General features: G+C 40.0%; 1 protein-coding gene across 3 annotated transcripts in view; it reads right to left on the minus strand.

Moving 5' to 3' along the window:
• Positions 1-17,785, minus strand: part of LOC126457594 (dehydrogenase/reductase SDR family member 12-like) — a 92,506-nt gene extending 74,721 nt beyond the window's left edge. Inside the window, exons 1-3 of one of the 3 annotated variants that reach the window (XM_050094031.1) lie at positions 17,631-17,785; positions 17,178-17,285; positions 4,840-4,922 (exon numbers count right to left, since the gene is read on the minus strand). In XM_050094031.1, the coding sequence (XP_049949988.1) occupies positions 4,840-4,922; positions 17,178-17,233 (139 nt within the window). In that variant the 5' untranslated portion in view covers positions 17,234-17,285; positions 17,631-17,785. The other 2 variants (XM_050094033.1, XM_050094032.1) reach the window with 2 other exon arrangements.
• Positions 17,786-19,468: the final 1,683 nt, after the last annotated feature.

The following is a 19,468-nucleotide window of genomic DNA, read 5'->3' on the forward strand; positions in this document are numbered from 1 at the left end:
CTCGTACTTCTGTAGAATTTTGAAAAATGGAGGTCAAACCCCAAGGGGGGCCATCATATGGAAGGCCGAAACGGTTGAAACTCCTTTTACTCGCCTCTTACGACAGGCAGGAATACCTCGGGCCTATTCTTACCCCGGACCCGCAGGGGGGGTTACCAGAGGATGATCAGGGTGGTGTGACCTGACCCATTGTCGTGTTCTATGGCCTCCTGTGAACTATTCTGCACACACCCATTGCATGCACTGCCGGAACATTTTGTCCCATACAAGCAGCAATTTCCCGGATGGATGCATCACATTCTCTCATGCCAATAATGTGCAGTCTTTCAAACTTACTGATCTGTGGTATGGCTCGTGCATATATTTACAAGGCATCCTGCATGTCTGCTCAATTTGTATTGATCCATTACCTTCAGTTTATGGTGACGACGAGAGCCACAGGCACATTTTACTGGTACGTGCTGTCGCACCACAATGTAGATGTTTACCTTGAACACGTGGGCTGACATCAAATGCTTGTCATTTCTGCAGAACATACTAATGTACGTGTTCTGTGAATATGAATGTCCTATCTCTAGTCATTCAAGGTGTTCTGTTTTTTCTTCTGAACATGAGTGTACTACCGTCTTTGAGGTGGCCATAAATACCTGTAACAACACTGGAATGTGTAGTGTCATTGTATTTTCGTTCACACTGCTGTCTTTACTGTCTGAGCAATGTAATGTTAATATTTCTTTATAAAATATGTTTCATGTATTTTTATCCATTATTATTTGGGAAATTATCATAAAATGTTTATTTTGCACGTTTCATTTTGAACAAGGAGGGATCAGAAAAACATGACTTCATATATTTTCTTGGGAATGTATCACCAACATGATAAACTGTCCTAATTTAACATTTGCAACGAGCAGTTCCATCGTGTATCACATAATGAAAGCTTATTTGTCATATGATTGAACTCTGAGCAAATGAGCAACATAATAATTTTGATTCGTAAGAATGTAGAAGATACAAATAAATGATCAGTGAAAAGAAATAAAATGATAATTCTGTCATTTTAATAAGCTTATTTGCCAAAGTGTCCTTGCTTGAACAAAGTTTAAAATGGCAGCAAGTGACATTACAATATTTTTCAAGCTACAAAATATTGTATTGCCAAAGTCGTATAGTAGAACTAGTCAGTCTTGATATGAATGATTTACCCCAAAAAATGATAGCAAGTTCTTTAAGGATATTAAGCCTATTTACAATAAGATAGACAAGTCGTATCTCCAAGTACCGCACATAAGTATGACAACAACAAAACATAATTAAGTAATGGATTACTGAATCTGAAAATCCTCCATTAGTGTGGAGTAAAAATGACATCTCTGATTAACGCAATAATATGATCAATAACTAATGAACTTATTTATGGATTTTTCTGGTACTTCTCAGTAGAATAATTCCATATTTAGGGCTGAATAACAAGTACATCGTTCCTGTTCTATTGATCAGTAGAACAAGAATAGTGAACTTGTTATTCAACCTTAAATAATGACGAACTGATATCCTATGCCACCAAACAAATTACCACATTATCTGGATGCTAACATTACTCAGTCCCAGAAACAACCTACAGTTAAAGAGAAAATACGTATGTACATATACAGCTGTGCATCTGAATAAACATCTACATGAAATATGAAGCTATCCTTACGCAAGCATACAGTTGTGAAACAGTGATGCACACAGTGGCAAAGGGAAGCATGGTGTAAACGATCAACTGAAAACACACACAGTCACCCACTGGTTTTGTGGTTTTCACTGTCAGTGTGAAGCACATATTCTCCAAATTATTGTACATTGTTTACCGAATGCAAATTCATAATTTATCATGACTGATGAGCTTGGTTGATTCTTATTTACAATCACAGATCAATTAAGTTCACAGGAATTCATTGGTGTTTACTACAGCAAATAATTTAGAAAATTGCTCGTACCGAAGTGGCCCACATTGAAATGACAAAAACATTTCCTTGCCACTCATTCCACAGTGATTTTACGCTGCAATAATTAATACTAATGATGCATCAGTCCGCAGCAAGCATTCACCAATTTAAAATCTTACCTGCTCTAGCTCCCACTAGAGCAAACAAGATACAGTTCCAAAAAATAGCAATAGTGTATTTATGCAAAACACTCTTGATACATAAACATTACCCTAGCAATGCAAGGTTCTGTAGTAAAGCAAAGTACTATCAAGTTGTGTATCATAGAAAAGGAAGACGGGGAATAATTTCTGATCTCTTTACGAGTAGATATGCTTCACCAATTTTTGTTTAATCACAGATAAATACTTACGATGCACACTGAATTAACTGAACTCTATCAGACAGTGCAACTACCAAGTTCCAAATTTGGCTGACCAGTATTATTTACAATGTTCTTGCAGGCATCCAAGAAATATAAAAATCATTTTAAAATCACTATATGATCCAGTCAGAGTCACTGAACTTTAGTTTCTCAAAAATAAAAGATAAAACTTCAAAGCTTTTCACAATATGCCTGAAATTCCCTACAGGTGCTGACATACACTTACCACAATGGAGAAGCATTGCTTCCAGACTTATTGTTGACAGTTGATGATAAGGTGACACCCATTCATATTTTAATATCTCTCACAAATCTCCTTCAGAAATCAAGTACACTAGGCCATTTTCTGAAAACATGAGACATGGACACACCTTGTTTCTGTATTATGAAAAAGATTACAACAGCCAATAAAACCTGCCAGTGACAACACTTACCACTGACAGCTGTCATAATTTGGACTGCTACGGCAAGTGTAGTGCACATCAACATTTAAAATACCTGGAGCAGCTACCAGAGGCAACCCAGACACAGACTTCCATAAGCAGGTGCGCCGACTGCATGCACCACTGCTGAATGAAGTCAATAATGATCCATAACTTCTGAAGGAGGTTATGTCAGTTGATGAAACATGGGTATATGGTTATGACATCCAAACCAAGGCCCAATTGTCCCAATGGAAACTGCCTGAAGAATGAAGATCGAAAAAAAATCGACTAGTGCTACCAGTTGTGAACATTCTTTCACTGTTTTCTTCAATTACAATGGGATAGGGCATCACGAGGTCCTGCCTTATAGTCCTACAGTCAAAAAGGAATATTATCTGGGAGTTATGTGCAATTTGTGTGAAGCAGCCCGAAGGAAAGTACCAGACTGTATCGCAAAACCACTCGAGGAAATTGCATCACGATTATGCTCCCGCTCACACCTCAATGCTTGTTTAAGATTTTTTGGGGGAAAAAAATCTTTTATGTTGCCTCAGCTATTTCATTCGTGCGACAATGGTACGTAGTAGTCAAAAGAAACAGATCGCAGATGTCAGGCAGTTAGCTTGGACCTCTCCCAACATAACCTCATTCAAACATTAGTCGATTTGTGTCTGCATCATAAAGTTGTTCCTGATTGAAAATGTCAGTTTACGAGCCTAATTCTCATCATTTGTGGTAGGTGTTGCTGTTTTGTTTCAATATGAAGAAAACAGCAGCCGAGTTTCAGCAAATTCTCTCAAGTACATATGGTAAGGACACTGTTAGTGAAAGAACGTGTCATGAGCTGTTTCAACGCTTCAAGAATGGTGATTTTAACGTCGCAGACCAGCATAGTGGTGGAAGAGAGAATGTTTTGGATGATGCAGAATTGGCGACATTGCTGAGTGACGACTTGCGTCAAACTAAACAAGAATTGGCACGATTAGTGGGAGTGACAAAGCAAACCATTTCAAAATGTCTCAAGGCTATGAGCATGACTCAGAAAGAAGGAACTTGGGTCCCGTGTGAGCTGAAACCAAGAGACGTTGAACGGCGTTTGTGTTTTTACGAACAGTTGCTTCACAGGCAAAAACTGAAGGGATTTCTGCATCGCATTGTGACCGGGAATGAAAAATGGGTTCATTATGATATTCCTAAATGCAAAAAATCATGGGGATATCCTGGCTATGCTTCCACGTCTACAGCCAAACCGAGTATTCCCGGCTCCAAGATCATGCTCTGCTTTTGGTGAGACCAACTCGGCGTCGTGTACTATGAGGTGTTAAAATCAAATGAAACAATCACAGGTGCTCATTATCAAATGCAATTAATGCATCTGAGCAGAGCATTAAAAGACAAACATCCGCAATACAGTGAGAGGCACGATAAAGTGATTTTGCAGCACGACAACACTTGACCCCACATTGCAAAAGAGGTCAAAACATACTTGGAAACATTAAAATGGAAGTCCTACCCCACCTGCCGTATTCTCCAGACATTGCTCCCTCTGACTGTTCAGATCAATAGCGCGTGGCCTGGCTGACCAACACTTCCGATCTCATGAAGAGGTTACAAATTGCATCAATTGATTCCTGGATCACTTCAAAAGATAAACAATTTTTTCGACACGGGATTTGTACACTGCCCAAAAGATGGGAGAAAGCAGTGGCCAGCAATTGAAAATACTGTGAATGATACACGTGTGGCCAATGTCATTAAAGCCTCAAATGTTGGGGGAAAAAAAACGGTGGAAGCAAAGTTGTACACCTTGTATTTATATGACAAGAACACTATTTTAAGGTAATCTATACCATTTATGTACACCCATCATCTTTTCCATTAAATCAAATGTATCTCTGGACATATAACTGTAAGAGGCGCTGTGTTTACTTCCACTTCCCCTGAGTCTTCATCAAACATTGCAAGGGCATTTACATAAATTCTACATTACAATGCAAAGCAGGGTGAAAAACTATTTGTTACTTGCAACAACATAAGCAAAATAAATAAGTGATACCTGTTATCATAAAAACTTTTCCAGAACAGTCAACATCCAAGTCCTGTGATGTAAACTTCTGTGCCGCTGTTTGGTATCCCCCTCTGCATAACAGAACAGTACAATGATGATAAAAAAGATAAAATTAGCCACTGTTTACAGATCTCATGCTACAAACTGAATCCATATTAAACAACAAGCACAGTTTATACATGCCATTTCTTTTAAGACTACTCACTTCTGTGCAATCAAAACTGACTTTCTAAGTGATGAGTTACCCTAGAATGTTATGCTGTAAGGCTTTGATGAGTGAACACATGCAAATTTATTAAAATATTTATTTATTTGTTCCAAACACTTGCAATTCAACAAAGAGCAAAAGTTGCTGAATATGTTTATTTTGTTATCAAATATATTAACAAAGGCACACAAAAAATCTTACGAGTTATCAAGTTGTAGCAGCAGAATTTTGAAGACATCCAGGAAAGATGCAAATGACCGAATACGTGGGACAGGGAAAGTATAGATACTCTTGTTACTGGCATGAATTGCAATAGCTCCAGAACCTTGCCCCTATATGATGCTTCATTATTATCAAGTACTTAACAGATACTATTAATTTTGCTTTTAGTAGTTCAGTTAATAAAACAATTACTGCTTGGGAATATTACCACAAATAGCATTAACATACATATGCAGTTACACAACTGTAAAACTGAGATGGCAGAAAAAAGTGGTCTCAAAAGTAAGGGTCGAGTCCACATGTCATCAGTCCCTTAAAATATTAAGTGATAAGTGAGCTACACAGATAAAAAAACTGAAGCATTTATGACAAACGTTAAGAATTTTCATTTTTCATGGGAGCAGACCAAATTCTAGAGGTACACTTTTGAAACTGTAGTATAGTAAGTGGGATCATAATCTTTTGTGAAATTTTTTAATAGTAACTCTTTACATACTATGAGAAGAATATGTTGCTACTCACCATATAGCGAAGATGCTGAGTCACAGATGGGCACAACAAAAAGACTTGTCAGAAAATGAGCTTTCGGCTAACAAAGCCTACATCGGAAATAGAACACACACACAAATGCAATTTTCACACACATGACCGCAGTCTGTGGCCGCTGAGGCTCGTGTGTGTGTGAGCTGCATTTGCGTGAGTACATGTGTGTGTTATCTCCGATGAACGTCTTGTTGGCCGAAAGCTCATTTTCTGACAGTCTTTTTTTGTGCCTATCTGCAACTCAGCATCTCCATTACACTGTGAGTAGCAACTATCCTTTTCATAATATTAAACAATGGAAAATCCAGAATGGAATGTAACAATACCAGAGAAGGAAAGTTGCTCTCTCCATATAGCGGAGATGCCGAGTCGTGATAGGCACAATAAAAGTTTCACACAATTGTAGCTTTCGGCTATAAAGGTCTTTGTCAGCAGTATATATATAGACACACACACACACACACACACACACACACACACACACACACAAACGGCAGATTGTGGGACTTTGGGAGGTGATGGGAGACTGGAAAGATAAGGCACGGGAGATTTGTTTTTGTACAAGGATGGGAGGATAATTACAGTCAATGAAGGCTTCAGTGAGACTCTTGGTATATTTAGAGAGGAACTGCTCGTCACTTCAGATGTGACGACCACGGGTGGCTTGGCTGTACAGAAGGGACTTCTTTGTATGGATGGGTGCCAGCTGTCGAAGTGGAGGTATCGCTGGTGGTTAGTACGTTTGATATGGACAGGTGTACTGATGTAGCCATCTCTGAGATGGAGACCAACATCTGGGAGGGTGGCTTGTTTGGTTGAGTAGGACCAGGTGAAGCAAATGGGGGAGAAGTAGTTGTGGTTCTGGAGGAATGTGAATAAGGTGTCCTCATCTTCAATCCAGATAGCAAAGATGTCATCAATGAATCTGTAATAGACCTAGATGTCACACCTGTCCCATACATCCTCCAACCACCACCACCACCACCACCACCACCACCACACCACCACCACCACCACCACCACCACCTACTCCAGTCCGGTCACTAACATCACCAATCCAATCAAAGGCAGGGCAACCTGTGAAACCAGTCATGTGATTTACAAGCTAATCTGCAAGCACTGTGCTGCATTGTATGTAAGCATGACAACCAACAAGCTGTCTGTCCATATGAATGGGCACCGATGAACTGTGGCCATAAAACAAGAGGACCACTCTGTTGCTGAACACACTGCCAAACATGATATCCCTCATCTCAATGATTGCTTCACAGCCTGTGCCATATGGATCCTTCCCACCAACAGCAGCTTTTCTGAATTGCGCAGGTGGGAACTTTCCCTGCAATACATCCTACATTTCCACAACCCTCCTGACCTCAACCTTCGTTAGTCACTGTCCTCACCCATCCAGCCCCCTCCCTGTTCCCATTCCAGTACTACACACCCTTCATTTCACCACCACACCGAGTCTTAATTTCTTTTTGCTTCTCTCCTTTCCGCTACTTACCTCCTCCCCATCTGCACCTTCTCTCCTGCCCTCTGTCTAAACTGCAATACTTCACTGTCCGCCACTCCCACCATACTACCCATCCCCCTCCCCGCCCCAGCCTCCACCTTACCCCCCCCCCCCCCCCCCAGTCACCACTCCCATCATGCGCTGGTGCTGCTGCTCGCAGTGTGGTTTCATTTTCTCTGAGACTGCAAATGTGTGTGCAAGTTGCGTTTGTTTGAGTGTGTGTCTGCGTATGCGTATGTGTGTGTACTGCTGACAAAGGCCTTTATGGCCGAAAGCTACAACTGTGTGAATCTTTTTGTTGTGCCTATCGCGACTCAGCATCTCCGCTATATGGTGAGTAGCAACTTTCCTTCTCTGGTATTGTTACTTTTCATAACATTGCTACATTCCATACTGGATTTTCCATTGTTAACTCCTTACATAATGTATGATATCTTTCTTCTGAGCCACTCCATTCCTGCCAATTAATGCTCAAAGTGTTGATCTTTCTGCAAAACTTAAGAATGTCTTAACAGTTTTCGTGACATGTAACCTCTCTAAAAGCTAATTTAAAATGATCTTAGACGTTCCATTCCACCAAGGGCCGCAGACGGAGCAGACAGAGACGGACGCCAGGACTCGAACCCCGCACCCCCAGCATCGGCCAATCCAGGTGCATCGGGCGATTCCGCGGGCGGCACGTGATTGGCCGGCTGCAGGAAGCGGAGAGCAGTCCAGCAGAGATATAAGCCCGCGACAGACGATATCCCGATACTTCGCCTGAAGATGATGGAGACGCATTCCATCGAAACGTTGCTACAAGACGGCGACGCTACTCGGCTGACAACCCGTGTAGACTTCATATACCCCACATGTAGTTGGTGGGAGATGATTTTCCATGCCAACAGAGGACGTGAAGGCATATCCCACACGATAATCAGATTTAGAGCCATCAGTTTAAAAAACAACAGCATCCTGAAACACCCATAAAATTCAGCGGAAAAAATAACGTAGCACCATGGGGGAAACGGAATCTTTTGGACGTTGGTGGAGATTCATCCGAATCCAGGACCGAGGAACTAACCAAGGGCACTGTTTGGGAGGGAACAAGGGAGACAGAACAAAGAAGGAAGCTGAAAATCATGGCAATGAGACGCAAGGCGGAGCACAACCAGTAAACCCGCCCAAGGGCAGGAATCAGGTGGGCGACGTCCTTGGTTTGGGAACAGAATAGAATAGGAAGGATGAGTGGGAGAGGAATGGACTGCATAAGAAATCAGAAGCTGGGACTACCGCACAGAAAAGGGGAGGGGAGGGGGGGGTGAGGGATTCCAGCTTCAACCAGGAGACTATCAACAGGGCTAGTAGGGAAGGCACCGGTGACCAAATGGATACCACAATGGTGGACCAGATCCAGGAGGCGCAGTGTGGAAGGAGCAGCCAAACCATTAATTTGACAACCATAGTACAAGCGAAACAGCACTAAAGCCCGATAAAGGTGGAGAAGGGTGGAGCGGTCCGCATCTCAGGAGTAATTATTGGTAATTTATGTAACCAGTATTACAGTCTTCTGAAATAATGACAACAGTAAAAATATTTTTTAAAATAATTTTGTTTCATGATCGAACCAAATCCTTGTGTTTTTACCCCTCCGAAAACTTCATTTTACCCAATCAGGAGGAAATTATCCCCAGGTTGAGAACTACTGCGCTACTCCCAAATGTTTTGATATAATTCTTTATAGGTTGTGTAACTTCCTTATCTTTAATAGCGCTGTGGTCTCCTGTTCAGTTTTCAGCTGGTAGCTTCCCTGTTACATGAAATTTTGTCCAAATTGAGAGCCTTCCTTTCAACATCCCTGCTGTTGCTTGAAATTTTGTAGCGTGAACAGCTACTGACTGAGCATATGTTTTCCTTATGCTGTACTTTATTGAAATAACGTTCTTCCCTTTTGTTTCTTTCTTGTTATTTCTGCATTTTGGTGATGTTATTATCACGTATTTTAGTAATAATTTATCCTGATTCCATTTTGTTTTAACTATTCACACGGCAATGAAAAACTGTGGTATCATGAAAGAGATGAAATGCTCGGCTTTCCTTCCTTCCAAAGGTGTTTCAGTTCACTGGTATGCCTGGTAGCCATTGTGAACATACAGTAGACGGCACTCAGTTACATGTATACCAGTTTCCTGATCACTTGTATTAATCTCCATTTTATAGTCTTTTACTGCAAACTTATCTTTGGCTTGAACTGAGCAATAATCAGGAATTAATATTTATGATCTTTTATCTTAATTGGCTGAGAGCAAATGTTGCGTTCTGCAAAAACTCTTCATTTTCAACACCCTATAACAACTGCAAAAACAGCATTTTGACCAAAGCATTTCAAAGGCCATGCATGACCCCCCCCCCCCCCCCCCCGCCCCACAACCACCACCCCTTCACAGCTTTCAGGGAAAGGAAGAAATATAGTGTAGTCTGATGTCTTTCTTTCAAGAAAATGATTTAAAAGTCGGTCTTGTGCAGGTTTTTAAAAGGGTTGGAACTAGAACTTTTTTTAAGGCTACTTGCAGGTCACGATTCGTCTTCCAAAATACTGAAAATAGCCGAGTCTAGGTCACCAGCTACAAAATATTTTATGGGTTCCTTTGTTTATGACTATTATGATATAAATGAAAATATTATGTACTGTATATCACTAATTACAATTAGAATAGTTGCTACTCACCATACGGAGGCTATGCGGAGTTGCAGAAAGCTTTCAGCCAACAAGGTCTTTGTGAAAAATACACACACACACACACACACACACACACACACACACACACACACACACACTTTTGGATCCACGGAATATACAGGGTGTTACAAAAAGGTACGGCCAAACTTCCAGGAAACATTCCTCACACACAAATAAAGAAAAGGTGTTATATGGACATGTGTCCGGAAACGATTAATTTCCATGTTAGAGCTCATTTTAGTTTCGTTCTTCCACCTACGCTCAATGGAGCACGTTATCATGATTTCATACGGGATACTCTACCTGTGCTGCTAGAACATGTGCCTTTACAAGTACGACACAACATGTGGTTCATGCACGATGGAGCTCCTGCACATTTCAGTCAAAGAGTTCGTACGCTTCTCAACAACAGATTCGGTGACCAATGGATTGGTAGAGACGGACCAATTCCATGGCCTCCACACTCTCCTGACCTCAAACCTCTTGACTTTCATTTATGGGGGCATTTGAAAGCTCTTGTCTACGCAACCCCGGTCCGAAATGTAGAGACTCATCGTGCTTGTATTGTGGACGGCTGTGATACAATACGCCGTTCTCCAGGGCTGCATCAGCGCATCAGGGATTCCATGCGACGGAGGGTGGATGCATGTATTCTCGCTAATGGAGGACATTTTGAACATTTCCTGTAACAAAGTGTTTGAAGTCACGCTGGTACGTTATGTTGCTGTGTGTTTCCATTGCATGATTAATGTGATTTGAAGAGAAGTAATAAAATGAGCTCTAAAATGGAAAGTCAGAGTTTCTGGACACATATCCACATAACATATTTTCTTTCTTTGTGTGTCAGGAATGTTTCCTGAAAGTTTGGCCATACGTTTTTGTAACACCCTGTATATACACACACAATTTTTATGGAATATTCATTTCTTGGAGTTTTTTTTAAGTAGATTTTCAGGAGGTGTAGGGTGTCCAAATTCGAGTCTCTACCAGTAAACTTTTTCAGCATTTCCGCTACACTCTCTCATCCAACAAACAAAACTGACTATTTGCTTCATCTTCCTCTGTAATGTTCCATGTCTTTTGTTGGCCTAAGTTGATGTCTTTCCCTTCCCCTTTAGTGACATTCTTGCACTGGCTGTGTGTTTAACTAAGTAATCACAGGGTTAGATAAATTAGATTACACTCTAGCATCTTACTCATGTAGATGATATGATCGTTTTATGGGGCACTCAATTGTGCGGTTATCAGTGCCCTTACGAAGTCCCAATTGTTACACAGTCAAATTTTTTTACACAGTCCAATCCAGCCACTGCCACGAATGATGATGATGATGATGATGATGATGATGATGAAGTGAGGAGGACAACACAAACACCCAGTCCCCAGGCAGAGACCGGGAATCGAACCCGGGATCCTGTGAGCCAGGAGTAGCAAGGCTAGCCACTAAAGCATGATCTACGGGCTACTCATGTAGAACTAATACCAGAAAAGGAGGAGTTGTTACATATATTAAGACATTCTAAGTTCAAAAACATTGGACAAGTATATTTTGTAGTGATAAGCTCACAGAAATGTGCACTTGTAGTTAATACTGAGAAACAGTTCACTTTTAATTGTATAACAATAATGGAAATTCATGGATGGACCAATACATAAATTATTGAAAAGGCAACAATTCAGCTATAGCAGATCAATGCGTAGAGCACAAAAATACCTAGCAGGAAACAGCATTTACACTATGTTTTGAACAATGGCTCTTTTTCTAGCACAGGTACAACCACACAGGAACACAACACATACTCCCACAGGCATGGCAAGCCTGATTATTGATGCTCTATTGTAGTGTGGCACCAAAGTCATCTGTCCGGAGACCTGCCTCTTTCATGCTATTTCTTTCTTGCATCCTTCCCTATCCCCTCCCCATATCTACGCAGGAATGTGTGTTTGGGTGGCTGTGTGCGTGAATGTGCATACTTGTGCTAGAAAAAGTTATTACTTGAAAGTGTTTTGTGTTACTGTTTCTGTAATCCACACACCATCCAATATGGCTGAAAGGTTGCCTTTCCCTTATATTATGTATCACTTTTAATTGCAACTGTGTATAGATCGTCACTGAGAAATTTTGAACTGTTTATGAGGAATTTGGATTCCTTATTATGCTATTTGGCAGACAGCAGCGAGGAGTTAATAGATTGTCGTGATTTCACTGCAGAATTGGTGTAGATTTCTATAAAAAGTTATTCTGCTTTATGTATGTCATTAGGTTTAAGCTCATCTGTTACACATACACATAACTGATATCGGTTATTTGTTCCGTGGATCACTTTTATTTCCTGTTGTATAATCTGGTGTGACCTGTGCTCTTTTTCCAACCACTGCAATATTTTTTTCTGATCAAGGAATTTTCTCACACTCACCTATGGCCAAGAACACAGCTACTTACTTTTCATCAAGTATGTGATAAATGTACAAGGCCTGCCAGGCCTTTCTGAGTATTAATGATTTAAGATGCTTCTTAAGTCTGCTAGTACTAACTACCGTCATTCTTCTTCATACCAATAACTGTAACGAAGCGTCAAAATTTCTGAATATAATTTGTGAAATAACAGTTAGGGCAAGAATTCGACATTTTGTCTCTTGTTGTGTTATCTTATATTTCTGCTCCTGTCTGTTCAACAAATGTTTGAGCATTAATTTTTTGTCACTATTAACACTTAACTCGCGAGGGGACTTTTCTGTAATATATACTACGAGGTCTCTCAGGTCCCTATGTTTAAGCTGAGATTTAAGGCAAAAATCATTTGAAATTTTTAATTTATTGTATATAACATTTATTTTTACAATTATTTACCTGCAGCATTTTACTATTTAGCACACAGAAGCACATAATTCTGTGTGGTTCTTTTAAATGTTGCTGTTGTTGTTGTCTTAGTCCAGAGACTGATTTGATGCAGCTCTCCATGCTACTCTATCCTGTGCAAGCTTCTTCGCCTCCAAATAACTACTGCACCCCACATCTTTCTGAATCTGCTTAGTATATTTATCTCTTGGTCGCCCTCAACGATTTTTTCCCTACACGCAGCCCTCCAGTACTAAACTGGTGATCCCTTGATGCCTCAGAACATGTCCTACCAACGAATCTCTTCTTCCAGTCAAGTTGTGTCACAAATTCCTCTTCTCCCCAATTCTGTTGAGTACCTCCTCATTAGTTACGTGATTTACCCATCTGATCTTCAGCATTCTTCTGTAGCACCACATTCCAAAAGCTTCTATTCTCTTCTTGTATAAACTAGTTATCATCCATATTTCACTTCCATACATGGCTACACTCCATACAAATACTTTCAGAAAGGACTTCCTGGCACTTAAATCTATATTCAATTTTAACAAATTTCTCTTCTTCAGAAACTCTTTCCTTGCCATTGCCAGTCTACATTTTATATCCTCTCAGCTTCAACCATCATCAGTTATTTTGCTCCCAAAATAGCAAAACTCATCTACTGCTTTAAGTGTCTCATTTCCTAATCTAATTCACTCAGCATCACCTGATTTAAATCAATTATATTCCATTACCCCCATTTTGCTTTTGTTGGTGTTCATCTTATATCCTCCTTTCAAGACGCTGTCATTCCATTCAACTGTTCTTCCAGGTCCTTTGCTGTCTCTGACAGAATTACAATGTGATTGGCAAACCTCAAAGTTTTTATTTCTTCTCCATGTATTTTAATTCCCACTCCAAATTTTTCTTTTGTTTCCTTTACTGCTTGCTCAATATATAGATTGAATAACACCAAGAATATGCTACATCCCTGTCTCACTCATTTCCCAACCACTGCTTCCCTTTCATGCCCCTCAACTCTTAGAACTGCCATCTGATTTCTGTACAAATTGTAAATACCCTTTTTATCCCTGTATTTCAGCCCTGCCACCTTCAGAATTTGAAAGGGTTTTTCAGTCAATATTGTCAAAAACTACAAACGCTAGAAACATATGTTTGCCTTTCCTTAATCTATCTCCTAAGGTAAGTTATAGGGTCAGTATTGCCTCATGTGTGCCAATGTCAACGGAATCCAAACTGATCTTCCCCAAGGTCTTTTCTACCAGTTTTTCCATTCGTCTATAGAGAATTCATGTTAGTATTTTTCAACCCTGACTTATTAAACTGATAGTTCATTATTTTCAGTCATGATTGGCTCTCCCAAGGCTATCAGCAGCTATAACGGAACGTTGTCTACTCCCAGGGCCTTGTTTAGACCTAAGTCTTTCAGCGCTTCGTCAAATTCTTTGCGCATTATCATATCTCCATTCTCATCTTCCTCTACATCCTCTTTCATTTCCATAATACTGCCCTCATATACATCTCCCTTGTATAGACCTTCTTTTATACTGTTTCCACCTTTATGCTTTCCCTTCCTTCCATTTGAGCTCTTGATTTTCATACAGGTGGTTCTCTTTTCTCCAAAGGTAACTTTAATTTCCCAGTATGTACTCTCTCTCTTACTGTTAGTGATATATGCCTCTACATCCTTATATTTGTCCTTTAGCCATTTTGGACTTCCTGTTGATCTCATTTCTGAGACATTTGTATCCCTTCTTGCCTGCTTCATTTACTGCATTTTTATATTTTCTCCTTTCAACAATTAAATTCAATATCTCTTCTGTTACCCAAGGATTTCTAACAGCCCTTGTGTTTTTACCCACTTGACCTTCTGCTGCCTTCACTGCTTCATCTCTCAAAGCTACTCCTTCTACTGTAATTCTTTCCCCTGTTCTTGTCAATCGTTCCCTAACACTCTCTCTAAAACTCTCTACAAGCTCTGGTTCTTTCAGTTTATCCAGGTCTCATCTCCTTAAATTCCTACCTTTCTGCAGTTTCTTCAGTTTTGGTCTACAGTTCATAAGCAATAGATTGTGGTCAGAGCCCACATCTGACCCTGGAAATGTCTTACAATTTAAAACCTGGTTGCTAAATCTCCATCTTACAATTATATAATCTATCTGGAATCTTCCAGTGTCTCCAGGCCTCTTCAACATATACTACCTTCTTTTATGATTCTTAAATCAAATGTTAGCTATGATTAAGTTATGCTCCGTGCAAAATTCTAACAGGTGGCACACTCTTTCATTCCTTACTCCCATTCCATATTCACCTACTACTTTTCCTTTTCTTTCCTTTCGTACTATCAAATTCCAGTCCCTCATGACTATTAAATTTTCATCTCTCTTCACTATATGAATAATTTCTTTTATCTTATCATTCATTTCTTCGATCTCTTTGTCATCTTAGGAGCAAGTTGGCATATAAACTTTTACTACTGTGGTAGGCGTGGGCTTCCTGTCTATTTTTGCTAGAATAACGCATGCACTATGCTGTTCATAGTAGCTTACCTGTGCTCCTATTTTTTTATTCATTATTAAATCTACTCCTGCATTACTTCTATTTGATTTTTGTATTTATAACCCTGTATTCACCTGACCAGAAGTCCTGTTCCTCCTGCCACCGAACTTCACCAATTCCCACTAAGCTACCTGCCCAGGGATCGGACATTCCACGCTTCGATCCAGTAGAATGCCAGTTTTGTTTCTCCTGATAACGACGTCCTCCTGAGTAGTCCCCGCATGGAGATCCGAATGGGGGTCTATATTACCTCCGGAATATTTTACCCACGACGACGCCATCATCATTTAACTATACAGTAAAGCTGCAAGCTCTCAGGAAAAATTATGGCTGTAGTTTCCCCTTGCTTTCAGCCATTCGCAGTACCTTCTCAGCAAGGCTGTTTTGTTTAATGTTACAAGGCCAGATCAGTCAATCATCCAGACTGTTACCCCTGCAACTACTGGAAAGGCCGCAGCCCCTCTTCAGGAACCTCATGTTTGTCTGGTATCTCAACAGATCCCCCTCCGTTGTGGTTGCAACTACGGTACGCCTACCTGTATCGCTGAGGCACAGAAGCCTTCCCACCAATGGCAAGGTCCATGGTTCAAATAGTACAAATAAATAGACTGTTAGAGTACTGAATTTTACATTCTGAAAAATTAAAATTATACAATCTCTGTAGCAAATAAATTTCTAAATAACACCAAATTCCAGGGTTTAAGTTTGTGCATAAAAATTCCACCAGATAGGTAAAAAAAAAAGTCTGTCAAATTGACATTCATTGCTGGAAACAACATTTTTATCACCACTCAGAACACATTCGAATTTAACAGGCATTTTAAGTATTTCATTGAAGAAAGAGACAAATCTCCATCACAACTTTCATCAACTTCTTTCTCTGAATGATACTCTTGTTCAACAGTAGTACTGTGATTACTGGCTAACATAAAATTGTCGTATTTTTCCTTTATTTCTTGATCTACATCACTGGCACCTTCCTCCATAGATCAACCAACAATTTCAAGCTCAGGATAGTTAAAAACGACATATTCGCTCCAACAAATTTTCAGCTATATGGTACCATACTGAAGACAACAGTTACATAGTTCACAAGGCGCAGTCTAGGAGATTCCAATCCCTATCAATAAGACGTGTCAACAATAAATACAGAAGGCGATAACTCAACCGACGACAAAACGTGGTAGGTTTGGCAATTTAAGGCTAGTAGGGGGAGTATAATAGCATTCCCCCACAACTCGTCGAAAATTTTCGCGCTGTCTGAATGACCACACCCCGTGAGTTAAGGGTTAACATTAGAACAAGAGCAATTTTTCATGTTTTTGGGCCCATAATGTTTCAATATTCTGCTACAATGTTTCTTAATATGCCACTTCATTCACTGAATAACACCTGGGGCTGTTAAACTATTTCAATCGTGTCATGGGTCAAAGCAGATGCGTGGCAGGCATCGCAAGTTTCTGTATTTCTAAGTGGTGAAAAGAAAAGAGCGGTACAACACTGAACCAAATGAACATATCAGAAATCCAAAAATTGCTGTAAATTTTAAAGGAGATAAAATTGGAAATACATATGTTGTGGCATGCTCTTGAGCTACAGCTGCACTGCCTCCAACCATTACGTCTAAATTAGGTAAAGTGAGACACGACATGCTGAACAAAAAATTAGTATCAATGGGAGATCTCCGTGTGGTACATGACGTATTTCTTAAAATTATGCTTACTTCGTGTATTCCTGCCATCCTTTCAGAAACCACACAGCGTTCCTGTACAATGACATCCTGTCAGCAAAATAGGAAATCCACGGACGTATATTTCCAACGAACAGACTCCTAAAAAGAGTGTAATTTGTATCAAAGTTAACAATTATACTGTCGATGAATCTGTAACTGTCAAATAAAACAACACAATGATACGCTAAAGTAACCGTGGGGTCTTGACACCTACAAACTATTGTATCATGTAACATTTCTTTCACCAGAACATGAAATATAGAAATACGCATATAAAAAATAGTATCAAACAAAAATTCCAAATAACGTAGAAATCCAATTTATGTTTCATCGTTGACAGCTCTGTACTACACGGAGAACACAATGCACACGAACTTACAAATCATAATGACACTTCACACGAGAGACCACTGTTTACAGTTCATAACATCAAATTATGATTACCAGAATGTCTATCTTATTTTCTGCGATCAACGGGCTGTCAAAACCGTGTAACAGATAACAGTATAACACGTTTTTCTTACTCCAATGTTGGCTACACTTCAACGCAATCCCGAGTTTTGTAATGCAATGGTTACTATATAGTGCCAGGCAAATAACCTGGTGCCAGGCAAACGGCCAATATATATAAACCAAGCTTCCACTGGCAGCAATGCATTCGCGTCAAAAGTGCAACAAAATTAATTGTAAGAATAAAAGCAATTTACACTGGTCTTCAAGTTACGTCAAAAGATTGTACAATGAATTTCACATTGCGGCATTACAACACGTTACGTCACATCACGTCATGTCACCGTCAAGGATTCCCGGAAAGAAAGTTTCGACGGCTGACATCGTCGTCCCTTTCTGATCATGTAACCCCCAAGCTCATTTCATCTACATCTACACATATACTGTGCAAACCACCGCGAGGTGCATGGCAAAGTGTGAGTCCCATTGTAACAGTTATTGGGGTTTCTTCCTGTTTTATTCGCGTATGGAGCGCGAGAAGAATGATCATTTAAATGCCCCTGTGCGTGCAGCAGCTATTCTAATCTTATCCTCAAGATCCTAATGTGAGCTATATATAGGGGGTTGTAGCATATTCCTTAAGTCATCATTTAAAACCTGTTCTTGAAATTGGTTAATTGGCTTTCTCGGGATGGTTTGCATCTATCTGTCTTAAGAGTCTTCCAGTTCAGTTCATTCAGTAACTCTGTGACACTCTCCGACGGATTAAACAAAACTGTGACCACTTGTTGTGGTGAACTTAGCATACAATTTTATAGCAACAACGCAACACTTTTAGGAACAGTGATCTTTTTCCTTTAATATCTAAAAAGATGAGACATAGCAATAAAAACTTCATAGAGTAAACGCATGAAAAAAATACTCTCAGGAGCAAAGAATTTGACAGAACACAAAACCAAGCACCCCTGTAGGAAAGGACAGGAAACACGTATTTCTGATTTATTTACTTTAACATTTCTCTCGAAATCAATTCGTGGTCCACAGTAGAACTTTTAAATAAAAAATAAGAGGTCAAAACAGATTAGTTACTAAGTCCTATCTTGGTACACATTACTCTACATTTGATGGATTATAAAGACTTGGTAACATGACACCAAGTTGATTTTCAGAACGTACATATTCCACATTGACAACCCCATTTTCATAGAATTCTCGGACAAAATAATATCGGATTTCTATGTGTTTCGAGCATTTGTGGAACTCTGGGTTTTTCGATAATTTAATGGCTGAACAATAGGGGCATGTTTCTTCTTCCACTGATCTCCAACAGCAGTCTGTTAAGCCGTACTAATTCCTTGGCTCCTTCACTTGCAAAAAAATTGCTCTGAGCACTATGCGACTTAACTTCTGAGGTCATCAGTCGCCTAGAACTTCGAACTAATTAAACCTAACTAACCTAAGGACATCACACACATCCATGCCCGAGGCAGGATTCGAACCTGTGACCTTGGCGGTCGCTCGGTTCCAGACTGTAGCGCCTAGAACCGCACGGTCCCTCAGGCCGGCGCCCTTCACTGGCAGCAACGAACTCCACATCAGTGGTGGATAGTGGAACTGATTTCTGCAGTTGAGATGTTCACGATACTGCCGTATCGACAATCATTGAAATATAACCATTTGTTGATCGTCTTGTTTCAGTGTTGCCAGCAAAGTCAACACAGACGAAGTATAGAAGGGACATAAGTCTGAAGTACTGTGAACATAAGTGAAAATGCGTTTTACAGCGGTCCAGTAAAAAGAAGTGGGTTTAGCCATAGACTGAGCCACTTTTA

The sequence above is a fragment of the Schistocerca serialis genome, chromosome 2 (assembly GCF_023864345.2).
Source record: "Schistocerca serialis cubense isolate TAMUIC-IGC-003099 chromosome 2, iqSchSeri2.2, whole genome shotgun sequence".
Lineage (NCBI taxonomy): Eukaryota > Metazoa > Arthropoda > Insecta > Orthoptera > Acrididae > Schistocerca > Schistocerca serialis.